Source organism: Chironomus tepperi, unplaced genomic scaffold, assembly GCF_022539635.2.
Source record: "Chironomus tepperi strain 1889 unplaced genomic scaffold, CSIRO-AGI_Ctep_v1 contig_262, whole genome shotgun sequence".
Lineage (NCBI taxonomy): Eukaryota > Metazoa > Arthropoda > Insecta > Diptera > Chironomidae > Chironomus > Chironomus tepperi.
Genome location: NW_027226384.1, coordinates 303153 through 318436, shown reverse-complemented (window position 1 = coordinate 318436; position 15284 = coordinate 303153). Strand labels below are relative to the sequence as shown.

Here is a 15284-nt window from a genome sequence, read left to right as displayed (position 1 = left end):
TTCATGATATATATATCATGTCGAAGCACTTTTCCTTATGATTATCGACTGTCGAAACCATAGCAACCAAATAAAACAAAACAAAAATAAAAGAAAAAAATCGTGAATTTTAATCGGCTACTTTTAATTGTGCATTTTAACATCTATATCTATGTAATAATTAAGTTGTGCTTCTTTTTTAAGTGTTAATGAATTAAATTAATTAACAAAACTAATGAAATCTTGCAAAAAGTTAATAATTTTAAAGGTATTGAAAAATTTTTTTTTGATTCTAAATAAATTTATTGAATAATTGCTGATTTAAGATTCGCAATGTTCCTTATGACTTATTAATGTTCTGTTTTGTTAAGTTTTATCGATTAACTCATTCCTAATGTGTCGGAAACTAGGCTTGATGATTGTTGGTGAAGTCTGAAAAGTTATAAAAAAAACTTTATATTGCACAATGAATCGATTAGTGTCATTTATGTAGTCTATACTGATATCAGTGAATTATGCTCAAGTGAACTGTTGTTTAAATGGAATTGAATTTTCGTACGAAATAATTAAAAATAAATTTTTATTAAGAATTTTTTCGATTATGTAGACAATAATTTCCAAGTGAAACCATTAAAAGTAGGGATGATAAGTTCTATGTAGTGGAAGGGGAAGTTAAGAGTTGAATTTTGTATTGTAGTGTAATGCTCGACTGATGATTTTTATTAATACATAATAAGTCACAAATCAAATTAATACGTAACGTATTTTGAAAGTTTAAAATATTATTTGAAACCATAAAAATGTTTAAATTTTTGAATGAAACCTTACAAATTCTGTTTATTCATAAGTCAGTATAACAGTTTTAAGAGGATTTGTAAGGTTTTAAAAGGCGCATTAAGTTTGGAAAAGTTTTGAAAACTAATTGATTATGGAAATTCAGGACCTGCTTAATTAGTCATTGTACTTACAAAAGTCTTCCTCAACCAAGACAGTGGTGGACAACCTTTATCTTCACAGTACATCTTGATGATAAACCTCTACCGAAACCTTACATTTCATACGGTTCATATCATTCCCAGCAACTTTTAGCGGCACACTAATGTGCCACGACACAGAGGTTGCCCACCGCTGTATTAAGACATAATTCTTAACTTCATAAGGTCAATAAACACCCCAACAACAACCTTCTTTAACAAATTTAAAATTATCTTGATCTACAAAAAAAATTCTTCGGCATTTAAATTCTTACGGGTCATTAAATTCAAAAGTCCTTGTGAAATTTGCCATATGGCTACATCTTCTGTGGTTAACAGTAATTTACTTTTAGACTACTTTGTCTTAATATTCGTTATATTTACATCAAATTCTATAGAAATTATCTAAATTCTTATTAAAGTATATCAGACAGACAATACTTCAAGATAATTCTGTTACTATGTCTTCATATCCAAGACAATGCTTAAAAAGCTCATCATGAGATTAGCAACGACCTTCTCGAAAATCATGTTTCTAAGTCTGTCTCGAGATCTGTCAGCTTCTGAATTGAAAACGAGAGTAAGAAATTTTAATTGGAACTAAATGATATACATAGCTCAGTATGCTATGCTGCTTTCATTCACAAACATCTGCGAAATCATCAATCCGAGAAGAACAAAGTAAAGTAAAGTAAAGGATAATGCGAGGGTTGTGACTCAAAGGCGCATTTTACGGAGTAGATGAATTATTAAGGATATGAGTTTAGTGAGGGAAAGTGGACATGCTTATTTCGTTGGCCGAACAGATCAATTGTGAAAGATGTCGCCCTAAAACTAACTCTATTGCTGGCTTATCAATTCCCAATACCAAGTTCAATGCTGTCTTTATCGACAGCTTCCTTTCATAAGTTCTTTGACAAATTCAAGCTGCAGCAAGTCGGTAAGAAGGGGATAGATACGAGATTTCGGATTATCGAACCATATATAGGAGAATCTGCCAGTGCGAGATTAGAGCGCCTATGGCCGAGTGGTTATGCAACAGACCGGAAACTTGTTCCACTATTTTAGGAGGATGTGGGTTCGATTCCCTCAAGAAACCGATCACTCAATCTAGAATTATATAGAATGTTGTCAATATGATCAAGGATTCGAACAATGTCCACGACATTACATCACACATCATTTTCAAGAAATCATGCTAACCTGTATATTACCTATGATACGTAGGAAAATATTACGGAAAGAGAGAGATAAAAAAATTCTTCAGATCATTTACCACGGGAGCACGTCTGTTGCCTGTGCCGTTGCTAGATGCTTATTAAATTTCAAAGCTTTTTCTTACACGACCTATGTTAAACTTCTCCAAAAAAAAAAGGAAAAAAATGCATAATGCAGTTACTATGATACGATTCAATGATTTCTGAATGGAATATTGTGTATATATGTAATTGTTTACTAACAAAAATGTTCAGCTCCCTTCCTTATTATTGCCGTATTTTATTAAAGACTGTCTGAATTTCGTTACCAAATGAACGGCTTGAACTGACAGATATATCCATAGTTCCACGACAGTTGTTTATTATTTTTTTTACCATACTTTTTTTTGTTTTACTACTGTCTGTATGACAATACAACACCTGCGTTGGGTGCATTGCCATAAAGGATCACATTTGACTATATAGCATGTTATGTACAATTTTCATAGTTCTTTTCCATGAATCGCCTAGTCCATAATATGCTTTATTTTTAGTTTCATATCATCATTCGCTTGATGAACGTAGTCAGTTCCGTATTTTTTTATATAAAGCACAAAAAAGAATATAATAATTTGTTGTTTGATCAATAAACATTTTTTGCCATAGTTTTCGACAAAAAGGAACAGAAAGTTCTTAGTGAAAATTGAGTTTCATTAAAAGTTAGTCGCTAAGGGATTGTGAGGAAGTCACGATTTTAAAATTTCTACTTTTTTGGATATTTACAGAAGGATTTTAAGTACGAAGGAAAGCAATAATGGCCACAAGATTGGCTACTACCAGAAATAATTTCATAACTGTTACTCAAGTTAAGAATGACGATGATACAGACGGAAATAATTCATCAAATATTGGCAATAATTCGACGGAAATACAGCGTACACAAATTACACCCGTTGCCCTGCATCATGTCAATTTGAGTCAGGTAAGTTGCAATTTAATTGAATTGAGTTCCTTGAACTCTTGTTTATTGTATGTTTGGATAATGCGAAGGATCATAGTGAGCTTTGGAATAAATGGATAATTTCATGATAATTAGAATTCTAAGATTAGATACAGCGGAAGGTCTTTTAGAGTTCCTATTAATTTATTGTACCAAAACAAATCTTAAGATTCAATCTTCGTTTAGTCTGACCTATTTCCCGCCATTTTCTAGGAAGTATTTTACAAATTCCTACTATAAAGCAGTGTTTCTTAATCTATGATCTGTGAAATATCAAAAGTTTAAAGCCAGTCTTCACGTGTGTTGGAAAAAATAAAGAAAGACACTTAATTTACGTTTAAATGATGGTTTTTGGTCAAAGTCTTTGAAAAGTTCGAGAAGCACCGATTTAACCCCAAAAAAAAAACTCCTATTCAAGAATATTCCAAACATATCTGTCGATACTCCCTTTAAGAAAAAGTTATGAGAAAGAAGGAAGAAAAGTTTTCTACTTAAGGACTAAAATCCTATAGCTTGATATTCAGACAAATTATAATCCAACACTGTGCTAGGGTGTTTCTCGGTTAATGATAAATTAACGAATTAAGTTCGCTAATCGACTACACTCAGACCTAAACCTTCAGATTTTAGTGGGATTAAACCCACTCCTTAGTTGATCCCGAGCGACAAATCCCGAGAATGTCATGACTTTAAGAATGCCATCGACATTATGTGCCATTTGTCCCTCGGGATTGCTTATTAGAATGACTGAGAGCTTCAACACATACCTATGTCTACATTCAATAGCACTAATCAGTTAATTGATCAAAATCCGGCTTCAAATGCTGAATCCAGGATAGTTTAACCTAATTTTTACTATTCAGGCTCCTCAGTTACTTACTTCGCTAATTTTACAGATCAATTGTTATCCATAAACTTCCATACATGTCACCTGAAACTGACACTATAGCTCAATATCAAAATCCTCATAATTTCCAAGTTTCAACTCATCCAAGCTCACTGAGATCATAAATCCCTCATCCAAAAACTCATCATAAAATGTCCTAATTAAATGTTAATTCTTACAGAAGAAGATAATCCTTCAAACGGCACCATCGGGAAGCGTTAGTGTTATTGATGTTGTGCCTTTAGAATCATCAGATTCAAGTGATTCACAAATAATAGTAGCCGAACCGATTACATCATCACCAAATAGTCAAACGAATGGACAACAAGTGACTGCACAAGTTGCTGTTGTTCAAGCACAAGGATCGCCTAATGGTCAACAGTTTATAACATTTTCGGGTAAAATTTGTGAGTATTTGAGAATTTAGATTAATTAAACTAACATTTTTGCCTTGTCTATCTTTAATGCTTACTAACGAAAATTAACAAAATAAAGCGGAACAAGTTCAAAAACTTCAATATGCTCCCCTTACAACTGTTGGTGAGTATGGCTTCTTCTGTCATTTTTTGATCTAATTCTCAATTTAACCTTTCTTGGTTTTATTTTAATGGATTTATTTATTTATTTGTTGGAAACCTTTTATTATGTAATTTTTTGTCAAAAAGCAGCATATTTTTGTTATTTATTGATGAAGATCTCCTTTCTGTCGTCAATTCTAAGACTTCAACAGTGCAATATTTGGGAAAACATACCAAATGTTTGTGCCTTTTCATAGAACTGAATATCTTTTTGATGTCATTATGATCTGTTTTTATGATGTTTATTTCCTACATGATTAGATTCAATTGAGGTTGAATTGAGCGATTGAAAAAATATATATTTGAAGGGGATTTTTTGTAGATTTATTGAGATAAAATTTCTTAAAAAGATTTTAATTTTAAGGTGTATTGATTTGTTGTTTGGCGTGGGGTTGAGTAGTTTATGGAAGCGCATCTAAATGAAATATAATTTAATGTCTAATTTGACATTATTATTTAATATTTTTAATTTGATTCAATTCTTAAACTTTTGACTTTTAAAGTTTTAAAAACTTATAAAAACTTTCAAAATTCTCTAAAATTTTAAAGATTTTAAAGAACTTTGAAACTTCAGAAACACGAATTTTCAAAAAATTTTGAAATTTTACCATTTTTTAATATGAGTTATTACAAATTTTAAAGTTTCAAAAATTTAAAGAATTTCTAATTTTGAGAGTTTAAGTATTTAAACCGAAGTTTTAATTAGTTTTTTTTTTAAGAATTTCAAATTTTAAAATTTTCTGGTAAAATTAAATATTTTAATTTCAAAATTTCAACGTTTTAACAACTTTTAAAATTTTAATTTAGATAAGAATTCTAATTCTCAATTTAAAAATAAATTTAAAATGTTTTAAAATTTTCAAAAATTCTTAAAAAGAGTTCTCGAACTTAAAAAATTTAAGAAATTTTTAAATTTTGTTTTTTTAAACTTTGAATCTCAATATTTTAAAACGAATTTAAATTAAAATTTTCTCCGAAAAAATGTTTGAATATTCAGTAACTCTCAATACAAACTTATATTTTAATCTAATTCAATGATTTTAAAACTTCAATATTTTATTAATAACCTTAAACAATCTTGAAATGTTATCAAGTTTATGATTTCAAATTTCATTAATTTAAGAGACTTTAAATTGATCAAAACTTTCAATTTCTAAGAAGATTTTTAAAATTTTCAAAAGAATTTTTAAAAGTTTAATTTTCAAATTTAATTTCAAAAAATTCCTCAGAATTTTCAACCAATTCAATGCCACATCATATATCAATTCATTACTCACTCAACCATATAATGCGATTACTCTATCTATATTTGGCATTAGTTCCAATAAATATTCAATAACATAATTTTCACGAAAAATAATTTTTATTCAGAATCTTCTAGAGAGAGTAACCAAGCTAATTTAATAAAGTTGAACAATTTTGTTTTTCAAGTCACTCACGCATAATATACGAACATACATATCTACCTGAAGTGTACAGACAGATATGATGAGAAAAATACGGAGTAATGTAGGGGTGATGTCTAGTTTGTAGGAAAGAGGGAGGGCAGACATTGAGGGTACTTACTTAGTTGTTTCGATGGATGTACAGATCGAGTGTGATTTATGGACTGATAATGAGAATAGTCACCTGAATGGACGTGTTCTTACTAATCGAGTATTCGAGCTCAACTTGTTTGCGAGACTTTTCCATATAAAATCAGAGTCGGCATCGAGTTCTGCCGCTAAGTTGCCGAATTATCGGTAAGATTCAATGTTGCCCTGACGGCATCGTGACGGTTGCTTTATCGTTTTGTGTCGCACGAGTCATGAGCATACTCCTTGCCTGCTCGGAATAACTAAATCACTAAATGATAATCCAGTCAACTATTACTGCAAAATACTCCAAAATCCATTCAATTATCACAAAATTGAACAATTTTCGACAATAATCCATTCTAATCCTTTTTTAAAAATTCCAATTCTCCGATGGACATCATTCATATATGACTCAATATCGATTTAATGAAAGTAAACAACAATTTATCTCTTCTCTTCTTTTTGTTACAACTCAGAGTGCAAACGCTGCATTGATTTTGGAATAAACATCCTAATTAGGCTTGATGATTTTGCTACCTCTAACATTTGAGTTTTATATAAAGTAGTAACATATTGATTATCACTGTAGCGTAAAACATGAGAAATCGTAATTGTAATTTCATACAGCATGCATTTAATTAAATGTGATTATCTCGTCTTATTTTCCTTTTTATTCCCTGTGTCAGTTCCTTTGCAATAGCTGATTTTGTAAAAGGACTATATTAATACAGGTGGAAAATGCTACTTAGGGATGGAAATGTATATATATTTGTAAATGAAACTTTAATCCCTCCAATTTGTTAAGGGAGGAATCAAAATAATGTCTTCACCCTTCCTCTTTTTTGTTGTACTTCCAATTTTATTTCATCAAATTATAATTTAAACATTTTTCGCCTTGCTTCTTGCTTTATTTTGATTTGATTCCATACAACGGGACATGCTTACTTACAAATTACTTTTTATGAGTTTTTTTTTTCCATTATTATTGTGATACACGTGTCAACAGGTACGCTCAGATAACGTACAAAAATATATCAAATTGCGACAAAAATGAGGAAATGTTCTTTTTTTTATGGTGTATTCTGCCGTAAAATCTCTCTCATGATATTGATACTTTCACATTTTTAAATTAATTTGAACTTCAAAACAAAAATATCCTCCGAGAAAAAAATTTGATTTGATCTTTAATTTTAAAGTTTTAATGAGAAAACACGTCCATAAAGAAAAAACTGTTTTGATTTTTAAGCTGTTTGATGATTTTTGATACTTTGAATTCTGAGGTGGTAATGGGAATTTAGGGAATTGTTGAACAGTGGTGTAACAAGGCTACTTAGCGCCTCGGGAAATGCATCTCTCTTTCTTTTTCTCAGAGCTCGAAGTTGATTCGGATTTTGGATCAAAATATCGACACAAGTTGATTCGATTTCATGCAAAATTCGAGTCGATTTTGAATTCTTACTAACTTACTTACTTCGCTGGTCGTACAGATCAGTTGTAGTCCATGACCTCCCACATGAGTCGCCTTTATCGTTCACTTGCTAATTTGCAACTTTGAGTTGACTTCGAACTCAAGACTGAAAAAATTGATTTAAAAAATAGTTATTTTCATTCCATTTTGTATCTTCCAAAACCGTTGCGTTTTCATAAAAATGTCTAAATTTGCTCCCATCCTGATTACGCTTCTGCGAATGATTTCGGAAGCATTGCTAATTATTTAAGACAATTTTCTTCAATTTTTAAAGTAACTGCGTAATTTTATGTCTTTAAAGAAAATAGAATAAATATAATGAGATACCAGGAATAAAAGAATTTCCTGGGATTTCCGATCCTTACATGTAGAAATGCTGTCCACTTAGCAGTTATTAGGAAGTTATCAGATAAACGCTAATTTGTTTTAGTTAGTGCTGTTAACAAGGTAATATGTGTTTATAATGTTAAATTAAATGTATACAGTAAATAGGTTAATGATTGACCATATAAAACCATAAACACAGATGACCTTATTAACAACATTGGTTTCAATTAAACTATCCCATTGATCGCCGTGTGCAAAATAATTTGATGTGTAACGGTCGGGAATGAATCATAAGCTCTTTGAACATGCGACACATCTTAATTAATTCTACTGCTATACGCCATCTCTATTAGTTCTTCAAAATGTACTTTCTACCACATAAAAGAACGTTCAGAAATTACGTAGCGCTTAAAAGGAGGAAAGAAGTTGACAACTTTGTTGAAGAATTGTTGTTAATAAATTATGGTTCAGAGGGAAAATGGTCTTAAAATGCTTTTTTTAAACGATTATTCCCTGAGTTCAAGACCTATGCCAAAAGCATGCGATTATTCAAAATAGGTTTTGATGATAAGTTAGGTTTAGTGTATTTCTGCAATAGATACTCTATCGTTGATCAGAACCGAAGTGCCATTTTGCCAGCCAATTCTTACTATGCAGCACCTGGAACCCAATCTCATTATTATTATTAGGTTTAGTTCATTGGATTTTGGAAATTTCCAAAATCAGTAGACTAATAGAACATTGGTAGATGAACCCAGTAACAGTGATTTAAGGCTATGTTGGTCGGTTATCAACAACGCATCTAAAATACTGTATGTGATATAATTTCGCGCCAAACTACAGTAGGCCATTGTTCTTGATATTAAAAACCTAAAACAATGCATTTAGCTGTATATTTAATTTTACTGCTGTTTAAGTCCTTTGAATAATTGTACGCCTTGCAAAACTACATAAAAGTTGTTCTACAATGTTACATAATTACGACCAATGTAGCAAGTACAGCCAAGTAACATTGCAACGACCACAGAAATACTTTTTTTCATCAGCAAACAATTTTTTTATATTTTTAAAATACAGTCTTTTTAGGAATAAAAAATTCCAGCAATTCCTTTGATTATTATTAATTTCTTTTGACATGTCTAAAAGTTTATCAATTTATTTCTGCTTTTCAAATTCACAGTTCCGCAATTTTTATAGATGCCTTCGTATAGAAAATGAAAAAAATAAAACACAATTTTTCTCCCCTAGAAACGCCTATTTTGAACTAACCAATCAGCATCCTAGGATGCTGTAGCATTGTATATGTGTATAAAATTACAGTGTATGGTTTCTGTCACATGATATCACTTTCACTTACTCGTAATATTTGTAATAGACAGGCACAAAAAAAAAAAAAACAAGAAAAATCCTCTCATATTTTCCATTTCCTGATACTATGATGATAGATTTAATTTCATTGACATGATACATATCATTTTTCCTGAACATCCATCCAAGCAGTTTAAGGATTTTCCTATGCAATATTATTATGACCCATTGTTGTTGTCGCTGACTAAAATACAAACGAGAAATATATATATTATTTGGCAATCTCACACCAACATTACCTGTTGTAATTCTATAACATTGGAAGAAGTAAAAAGAAAAAAATTGTGTGTGTGTGTGTATATGCGTGTGTAGAAGAGCAAGAAGAGAGAGAATAAGAGATAAGATTTGTAAGGGAAATAAAAAAAAAAGTATGCAGAAAAAGGAAAACAAGATTTGAAAGTAAAGCATATACTCAAAAAAAAAAAAAAAAGAAAAAAAAAGAAATGGAATAAAATAAGGTAGCTAGTAAGGGAGGGAAGTTGATAATATAATTTCATGTTATATTGCTCGAGTGTTTTTTCTCTTCTCATCTCATCTCGCCCCCGACGAAAAAAAAAAAATATTGCGAAAAAGAACAGGGAGGAAAAAAAAAAAGTTTCACGTTTTAGAAATTTTTTTCTGGTATCGAATTCAGTTGAAATCTCGGCGTTGCCGCGTTGCTAAGGTTTTGCATTACTCTCTCGTGAATATCTCGTGATTTTGTGCTGCTTCTTACCTTTTAGATTGATGAATAAAAATTGCACATAGTATAATTGTGCATTGATTTTTTTTTTTAAAAACTTATTAAAAATATAAACGGGAGGATTTATTGTGAAATAACTTGAAACAATTAAGCAGGAAAGAGGATTGAACTGCTATTGAACGAGACAAGTTTATAGTTTGAATGACTAATTAAATGTTGAGAAATTCAATCTTGTTATACGGAAGCACTTAAGTGATTTGAGGAATATCAAACATTTTTCTTGGAATTTTAAAACTGGATTTTTGTTCTTTACGTCTTACTTAATAATATTCTACGGATTCAAAGGAACATCTTACAAAATTAACATTGAAATTACATTAAATTAAATATAGTATGATGTATCGTCGACATCATCATAATCATAACTCTAATTTACCTTATAATTGTGGAGGTATATTTTAAAGTGATCATATTTAATCTTATTAACTATTTTTGGATGCAATTATACTGCTAGATGTTACATCTTTTTATTTAAGTCAAAGTATGTCGTGTAATTTAATCAATTCTATTGATAAATCAATCGTTTGGAATGATTTCCTAGCGAATAACATATCAATAGGCGGATAAGAGGCTTATAAATAGATATTAAGTTAATACTTACGTGTAACTTAGTTAATTAATGATTTTACAATTATTAAATTTGAGAGAAAAATCGATGTTTACTATTTGAAGTTCAAAATTGAACTTAAGAAAAAAAAGTATTCATTTTGAATTTGAAATGACCGTTAATTCTCAATAGTAAATTTAAGTGACTCAGATTAAAATGGTTACTTAATCAAACCAAAATGCTCCTGAAAAAGCTTTAAAATGCAAAGATTACAAAAGTCTTAAATTACAAAGCTCATCGGTAATCCTTTATTATGTAACAAATCTAGCAGAATGATTGCAAGTGTGACAATTGACATAAAACAAAACGAAGCTTTAATATCAAATTTCTATTTCTTCTTTTTCCTCAGTGTCAGCACAAGATGGATCATATGTACAATATGTCGATTCAGAATTATATGCCACAACTTCTGGTCAGGATTCATCTCAAATGACTTATCCCGTGTATGCAGTTGGAGATTACACGCCTGGACAGCAGTATTATGCTGCAACAGCAAGCAACTTTACCAGTAACTCATCAAATGGAAGCGGAAACAATAGTTCATCTTATATTGTTCCAGTCGAGGACACCATCCTTGGTGTAACAACATCTCGTGGATCTCCGCAAACATTATCAGCAGTAAGTAACTGTATCCTTAATTAATTCGACGAAATCATTCTGTTGTTCATAAAAAAGCTTTTATTTATTTTTCAAAAAAAAATGAAGCACTTTATGCTTGTTAAAACAAATCCATAACATCCTCATTTCCAAAGCTTTTTATATAAATGCTCTAGAAAATGCGCTTAAAGCTACAAATTAATCCTCCATCAAAAATAATAAAATAGTCACTTCGTGGAACTAATCAAGCAAATTACGTTTCAATAAATACCTTATTTTTCTATTATCTAGGATGTGGCATTTATTCAAGGACAACAGGGTACTTCGAGCTCATCATCAACATCAGGGACATCGGCAAACTCATCACAACAGCAACAACAGCACAGTGAAAATCATAAACAAAATAATATAGATGATTCCACCCCAAATTTAACACATGCAACACGCGTTTCCCCAGCAACGGTAATTCCAATTTTTTTTTTTTCTCTTCCTTTTCATCAACATCCATCTCATCACATCGTATCTTTATTGTTACACAAAAGTGGGGAGAAATATATACTTTTTTTTGTGTATAGAGCTTGGTTACGTTAAACGAAACCATTTTGTTTCTTCTTTCTGTTTCCTGCTATGATTTTTTTTTGTGTTAAGCATCTCACATTCGAGAAATTGATTTTTATGTTTAGTTTGCTATTACATTTTATGGAAGAATGATCTTGGCTTTTTGATTTTGCCGCAAAAAAAGTTTTAATTTTTTTTTTTTGAACTTTTTGTTAATTTTTGAATTTTTTTGTGTCGTTCAGGTTGCATGGCTGGTTGAGAACTATGAAACTGCCGAAGGTAAGTAATTAAATTTAATTAATTTAAATTCTGGATTTTTGATAATTTTTTTCCAATTTTATTCAGGTGTATCCCTTCCACGTTCGACACTCTACAACCATTACATGAGACATTGTAATGAACAAAAATTAGATGCTGTTAATGCTGCATCATTTGGTAAATTAATACGTTCCGTATTTACTGGATTAAGAACGCGTCGTCTTGGAACGAGAGGTAATTCCAAATATCATTATTATGGTATTAGAATAAAGCCTGGATCGAGCTTATTAAGTACAACGGTTGATGAAAAACCGTCGTCAAATTCCAGTCAATATGGTAATAGTTCAAGTAGTCAGACTACACCAAGTAGCAGTGGTAGAAAGAAGTTTAAGCCTAATCCGGAACCGTTTGAGACTTGTGCACAGGTGAGTGATGTTTTGGGGATTGTTGGTGGTTGGGTTTGTGCTTAGTGAAGTTTTGGGTATAGTGAAGGTTATCCGGAATAGCTCAAGTCGGTTAATCGATCGTCATCAGGCCGCCGTGACTCTGGAATAGATACCGAATCCGACACCTAGTCAGAGTCACAATAGCTTCCCGGGTTAACCGATTTATGCAATTTTGACATCTTTTACTTCAGTACACAGATATGCCGTCGGTACAATGCTTTAGATGAAGCATTAAGGATCTAAAGACATTAAGTAACATTAACAAAAGCACAAACCAAGTTCCTGCTGCAATTTTCTTTACCAAATTCTCATCCATATTTCTCTCAATCCAACACAGTTTCTCGGCGATGGAAGTCACGTGATTCCAGCATTTCCACCAATTGATCTCCCACATTCAATGACTGATGAGGCAACATTGGATGATGTTGATACATTAAAAGCTATTTATCGTGAGCATTTGGAAGCTTTTCTTGATGCTGTTTTGAATTTGGAATTCAATACAATTGAGTCACTTTGGCGTGAATTCTGGCGTGCACAAGATAATAATAATCTAGACGAATGTGAAGAGGAAAAGTATTTAAGTAAGATGAAACTCTTCAATTTGTGTCAATCTGAACCAATTCAGAATTTTATGAAGCAAGTTGATCTACAATTTTATCAAAATATGGTTGATGTCTTGATTCCGGATGTTTTACGTCCAATTCCATCAACATTAACACAATCGATTCGAAATTTTGCTAAAAATTTGGAAAATTGGTTAACATCAGCCATGATGGGATGTCCTGAAGATATCATTCAGATTAAGTTGAAAGCTGTATCCGCTTTTAGTCAGACATTGAGACGATACACGAGTCTTAATCATTTAGCTCAAGCAGCACGAGCCGTACTCCATAATACAACACAAATTACACAAATGCTCAACGATCTTAATCGTGTCGATTTTCATAATGTTCAAGAGCAGGCATCTTGGGTGTGTCAGTGTGACTCGACCACTGTTCAACGACTTGAAAGTGAATTTAAGGCAGCGCTACAGCAACAAAATAGTTTGGAGCAGTGGGCAACATGGTTGAGGCATGTCGTTGATCAAGCACTTGAAGATTATCGCGGTAAAGTGTCATACGTAAAAGCAGCAAGACAATTTTTGCTCAAATGGTCGTTCTACAGCTCAATGGTCATTCGGGATCTAACATTACGTTCAGCTGCTTCCTTTGGATCATTTCATTTGATAAGATTACTGTATGATGAATATATGTTTTATATTTTGGAGAGAAAGATAGCCGAAGAGACCAATACACAACCAATTGCTGTTATGTTTGGTGAGCATGGCTTGCATATCACATCAGGAAACATGTCAAATGTATCTGATGGTATTTCCATATATCATAGTGATGAATTTACTAATGTTAAAGTGGAATCATGTAAAAGTGGACGTCATTAAATTAATTTGTAACTGTGCAATTTATAATTTTCATTGCTTCACGTCAATGTTGACGTCTCATAGCTCCCAAAAGTAAAAATATGATGAATAAGGAAAAGGTTTAAATGCAACGAAATTAAATGTGTAATTTTTTATGTGTTGCATTGTGAGGATAAAGAATTTAATTATGTTCATCAAATAATTGGAAACCATTTTTTGGGAAAGAAAGTAAAAATGTGAAAAAAAGTGTTTAGAACTTAGTAAGTTAAGTCGTGTAAATGATTTGAATATTTTTCTTCATTCCACACTGTAACATTATCGATGTGCCTGGTGTAGCTCAAATTTGGAGCGATGGAATTTAATTTTGGAAGGTTTGGAAATTGTGGTGATTTTCAATAGTTTTGTTGAACCTAAAGATTTGAAAACTTTTAAATATTTGAAATTTCAAATTTCAAATTTCTAAATTTGATTTCATTTCAAGTTTTAAAATTTGATTTGATTTCTAATATCAAAATTTGATTTAATTTCAAATTTCAAAATTTGATTTAATTTCAAGTTTCAAAATTTGGTCTAAATTCAAATTTCAAGATTTGATTTAATTTTAAATTTCAAAATTTGATTTCATTTCAAATTTCAAATTTTGCTTTAATTTCAAATTTCAATATTTGGAATAAATTCAAATTTCAAGATTTGATTAAATTTCAAATTTTTAAATTTGATTTCATTTTAAAATTCAAAATTTACTTTGATTCTAAATTTCAAAATTTAACAATATTCAAATTTAAAATCTTAAGGAAAATTTGAAATTAAAAATCAAAAAATTTGTATGAAAAAACTGAATTATTCATATAAAATTCTCAAAATCACTTGATAATTGAAACATAAAATTAAATTACTGTTGATTTAAAATCTACCTACAAATTGTATGTAATTAAGTTCTTCAAATCATTTGGTTTGATCAGAGATCTCACCCAACAATTAAAATGTAATAATTACGTTACCCTACTTATTCTACTGAACTGATCATCAGTTAATTCCATATAATAATTAAATTGATAAATAATGTGACATTAAATCGCCTGTTACTTTTTATAACCTTTTAAAGGTAAATTCCATTGCTCTGAATAATTATTTTATAACTTTATCAGATTTATTTTGATACTTTTATTGCAAAACACAAATGAAAAAAAAAAATTGTAAATAGGAAAAGTGCATGCTCAAAAAATCCATCCATAAAAAAAATGTTGAAGAACATAATAGTTGTATACAATATTTTAATTGTATCATAATTAAATAAGATGAATTT

At 30.6% G+C, this 15284-nt stretch overlaps 1 protein-coding gene across 3 annotated transcripts; it reads left to right on the top strand.

The window, feature by feature from the left end:
• Positions 1 to 61: 61 nt before the first annotated feature.
• Positions 62 to 14392, top strand: Rfx (regulatory transcription factor Rfx). Of its 3 annotated transcripts, XM_070642046.1 has the most exons (9): positions 62 to 247; positions 2935 to 3131; positions 4217 to 4433; positions 4531 to 4575; positions 11052 to 11320; positions 11591 to 11761; positions 12100 to 12136; positions 12203 to 12540; positions 12899 to 14392. In XM_070642046.1, exons 2-9 carry the CDS (start codon positions 2964 to 2966, stop codon positions 13997 to 13999), a joined length of 2346 nt encoding a protein of 781 aa, XP_070498147.1. In that variant the 5' UTR covers positions 62 to 247; positions 2935 to 2963; the 3' UTR covers positions 14000 to 14392. The 3 variants fall into 3 exon arrangements, with proteins under 3 accessions (XP_070498147.1, XP_070498148.1, XP_070498149.1); XM_070642047.1 differs by lacking the exon at positions 4531 to 4575 and having other exon boundaries at positions 4217 to 4442; XM_070642048.1 differs by lacking the exons at positions 62 to 247; positions 2935 to 3131; positions 4217 to 4433; positions 4531 to 4575 and adding an exon at positions 10018 to 10486.
• Positions 14393 to 15284: the final 892 nt, after the last annotated feature.